General features: G+C 47.2%; 1 protein-coding gene across 1 annotated transcript; it reads right to left on the reverse strand.

The window, feature by feature from the left end:
- Nucleotides 1–2,547: 2,547 nt before the first annotated feature.
- LOC136525181 (protein DMP3-like) lies at nucleotides 2,548–3,516 on the reverse strand. The gene has a single exon (XM_066518175.1). The coding sequence runs from the start codon at nucleotides 3,497–3,499 to the stop codon at nucleotides 2,783–2,785; it is 717 nt and encodes a 238-aa protein (XP_066374272.1). The 5' UTR covers nucleotides 3,500–3,516; the 3' UTR covers nucleotides 2,548–2,782.
- Between the last annotated feature and the right edge of the window lie 380 nt (nucleotides 3,517–3,896).

Consider the following 3,896-nt stretch of genomic DNA (forward strand, 5'->3'; position numbering starts at 1 on the left):
ACATGGCATGCGTAGGCGTGCAATAGCAAGCGCGTGTAGCAGGAGCATGCAGGCGCGTGCAGCAGTCGGGGGTATGCAGCAGCATGCGCATCAGGCAGCCATGGCCGTTTAGGACGGGACTGTCTGGGCGCTAGGCCGCTAGCCACGCCGCTCAAGAATGGATCGGACATGGAGGAACTTTCTGCTACTACCGGTCACAACCGGCGCTAACATTGAAATCTGCTTAATACGATTTGTGTGCTAGGCGAGATCTCTCCTTGGAATTACCTCTAGATTTGTATTGTGCTTTTATACCAATACCAAATTTTATAAGATGTTATTTTAAATAAGTTTATATATACACACAATTCTTCGTTATAGGAAATTTAATATCTCGAGTGTGGTGGCTCCAACCTAAAAAGATTGCTTATGCCATTGTAGTCATTAATTAAAAGTATAGCCTGCTAGGACCTAGAATGTTTTTAGGAAAACCATAAAGTAAATTTTAAATAAATGCACAATAAGCACTAGAGTTTGAACTTAACATATGAATAAAAGAATAGCAACTACCAATAAGATCAAAAGTTGAAAGCTAATATACACAAGTGCTTATATACTTAGTTTTTAACTAATGCATATCATGCATGCTAGGGAACAAATGCTAAAAGTTCTAACTAGAGGTCCACAATGAAACCTCCATGTTAATTGTCATGAGATGTGCTAGAAAAAAAAGATAAATCATAGAAATTCTCACAAAAATCAGAAAGATACACGACCATTTATACTATGGTAGTACTTTATTTAAAAGTGCAGCTTATGACAGGAAATGTTTATTTTTCATAAAATCCAAAGGAGTTAACAAATATACATTAAGCACAAGGGTGTAAACTTAAATTAGTGAGAGAGGAATCTGTATGAACTGATAAGATCCAAATTTAAAATATAAAAAACCTAGGTTTGTGCCGCCGTTTATTATGTCTCCTAAGATTTTAGCCCATGCGACTAGTTATAAGTTTCTAACAAAGCATATAATAGGATACAACCTAGAATCATTACTTACTTAATTCAACCCTTCTAATGGACTGAACTCAGAAATAGTCAAAAGTACTATGTCAATTCCTTTTTGAAACGGAAGTGTAGCCTAGCTTCACCCCAGTCGTCGCAATGGCACACTGCGTGGCTCAATGGCTCAATTCAATCAGCTACTAGTATCTAGTGATTGTGGAAACAAAAGGTAAATAAGGAAGCGTCGTACGTTGTGAACACTTAAAAGAAAGATTGTGGCTAGCACGAGGCTAGCGGCCCGTCACCTTTGACTCCTTCCTCCGTCCTCCCCGCGCGCCGCCATCCCCGACGTCTCCGGAAAGGCTGCAGGGTCGTCGCAGGTCACGATTGAAGGACGCGTGCGTGTACACCGCCGAGTACTACCGAACTTTTCTTTGGTCCAAGCCTCCTGCACTGAACGGCTCGCGTCCTCGCGAGGATGGCTGGCAACACGCACACCACGCACGCGCACGTTGGTGGACTAGTTATTTTACTAGCAGTCACTCCCTACGTCCACGGCCGAACGATCCTCGTTTTGCAAGAAGTCAAACGGTTTAAACTTTAACTAAATTTATATAAAAAAATATAAACATTTATGATATAAAATAGTTATAAAATATATTTTTATAATAAATTTATTTGAAGACATAAATACTAATAATATTTGCTATAAACTTAGTCAAACTTAAGTTTCTTTGATCGGCATACATACCATAATTGTATTTTTTTATGGACGGAGGTACGGTTGGACCGATCAAGAAAGGTTAAGTTGGCTGAATCGATCGATGCCGACGTTGGGCATTGGATTGGGCGAAGCCCCTCCAAGATCCGATTTTATTTCCCCCCTCCAAATTCGCTGAGATTAGCCAAAATAACTATCTAAATTTAGTGATTTAGCTATTTCTAAAATGAATCTTACTTAAAAAAAACTAACTACTCCATTCCATACTAAAAAACCTGTCACGCCACCCTAATTTCCGTCTTTTGGGATTGAAGCGACCTGGTCGTTCGTCTCGTACGGCGGCGCCTGGGAACTGGAAGTCATCTTCGTCAATTTGGAGCCTGCTAGCTAGCCCATGTGGAGGTGAAGAGCGCGTAGCTCATGTCCATGGCGCTCGGGTTGTTGGCCCAGGCCAGGTACGGGTAGATATTGGCCATCAGCGGCAACTAACCCGGTGCGGGCAAGGAACTGCATCACGGGGCCCATGTACCCCTACGCCTCGCCGGTGAACTGCGCCGCCGACAGCGGGCTGTACACGCCCAGGATGGCCTGCGACACCGACGTCGTCACCTTGATGTGTGGCCCAGTTCGGCCGCCGCCAGCGCCACGTGCACGTTCTCCATGGCCGGCGCCAGGTTCTGCGCCGCGCCGCCGGCCACCTCGTTACCCACGACACGGACGGGTACGCCTGGATGTTGTTGCGGTCCCACGACTCCGCCTCGCGCGGGAAGAAGGGGAAAGCGCGCGGGAAGGAGCCGCCTCGCAGGTGCAAACATGTATTTATGAATGAACGAAAACAATCACATATCAAATTACCATGTACATAAAACCTACATACAAGTATAAAACCTAGTTTTCCTGCAAAAAGAAAAGCACAAAGTCTACAATAATATATTCTAAAAGGAACAAACTAATCTATAATATACAGGCCGGTCATGTACATAAGTGCTGTATAATATTCCAAATTTTGAATTGCATTCGAACCAACTAGTATGTCCTAAAAATAAACCATATCAGAACTTTTGAAACACCGGCCCCTCATGTCGCTGTTGCCTTTTGTTGCGGAGTGGTGTCGTCGTTGTATCCGATGCCCTTCCTTGTGGTCGGGAAGATCAAGAACACGAAGCTCGACAGGAACGCCGTCCCGAGCGGGAGATTCTTGAGAAGCTCGTTGGTATTTTCACCAGCACCAGGAAAGAAGCACTTCTGCAGGCCGACGTCGCTGAACGCGACGGTGAGGAACACGACGGCGGCGAAGAGCGCGTGCACGTAGTCGCGCGGGCGGAGCCGGAGCCTCCGGAGCTGGCCGAGCGCCCACTCCCGCTCCTCCTCCTCGCCGGAGAAGTTAAACACGTTGAACCCTCGCGGGGTGGCCACGCCGTAGTAGAGCTTCCCGTCGCGGCCGACGACGCTGTCCGTGAAGGAGAAGAAGAGGGAGAAGCCCGCCAGGACGCCGACCAGGGCCGCCGTCAGCCACTGGTTGGCCGCCGTGCAGGTGCCGTGGTTGGTGAAGGACGGGGACAGCGCCTGGTACGCCAGCACCGTGCCCGTCGGCAACAGCTGCGCCAGGTTGGACGTGCTTGTCATCACCTTGTCTGCCATTGTCCCGGAGCCTGCCGATGCTGCCATCACCCGCATGGTCGTCGGTGAGTCGTTTTCGGCTCCGCCCTTGGGCGTCGGCGGTGCTATGGCGTTGCTGGTCTGCGGCGAAGACATCTGGATCCTCACGCTAGACGGCTGAGGAGAAGATGCCATCGTTAGTGTGCTCGGGGTTTCTGATCTCGATGTGGTAAGGTCCGTTCGTACGGTAGAGTAGTTGCTTATATAGGACATTATCATCGTGGAATGATTCCAAGGTGAGCTAGCGCGTTGATTTGTCTCTACTTGAAAGGTCTTGTTGTGAAGAAGAAGGGCTATAGTTGCATGGACTTCAACTGCCCAAGCGTGGTCATCCAGTCATCATCCCTTGATAGTCACGATATTTTCCAACCATCTTACATGGAATTCTGTCCAGTTTTTTTTTTATAATCAACTTGCAGTCTACAGTGACTTGCAAAATGACGTTTTGTATATCATGCCACGAATGCCATGTTCCAGGAACGTGAGGAAGAGGGGGAGACCTGCAAGAAGAGGATAATCTCCAACTTTGACT

The sequence above is a fragment of the Miscanthus floridulus genome, chromosome 19 (genome assembly GCF_019320115.1).
Source record: "Miscanthus floridulus cultivar M001 chromosome 19, ASM1932011v1, whole genome shotgun sequence".
In the NCBI taxonomy this organism is placed as follows: Eukaryota; Viridiplantae; Streptophyta; class Magnoliopsida; order Poales; family Poaceae; genus Miscanthus; species Miscanthus floridulus.

What these genes read in the sequence shown, in the direction of transcription:
- LOC136525181 (XM_066518175.1), bottom strand. Translation starts at nt 3,499, where the DNA reads ATGGCATCTTCTCCTCAGCCGTCTAGCGTGAGGATCCAGATGTCTTCG.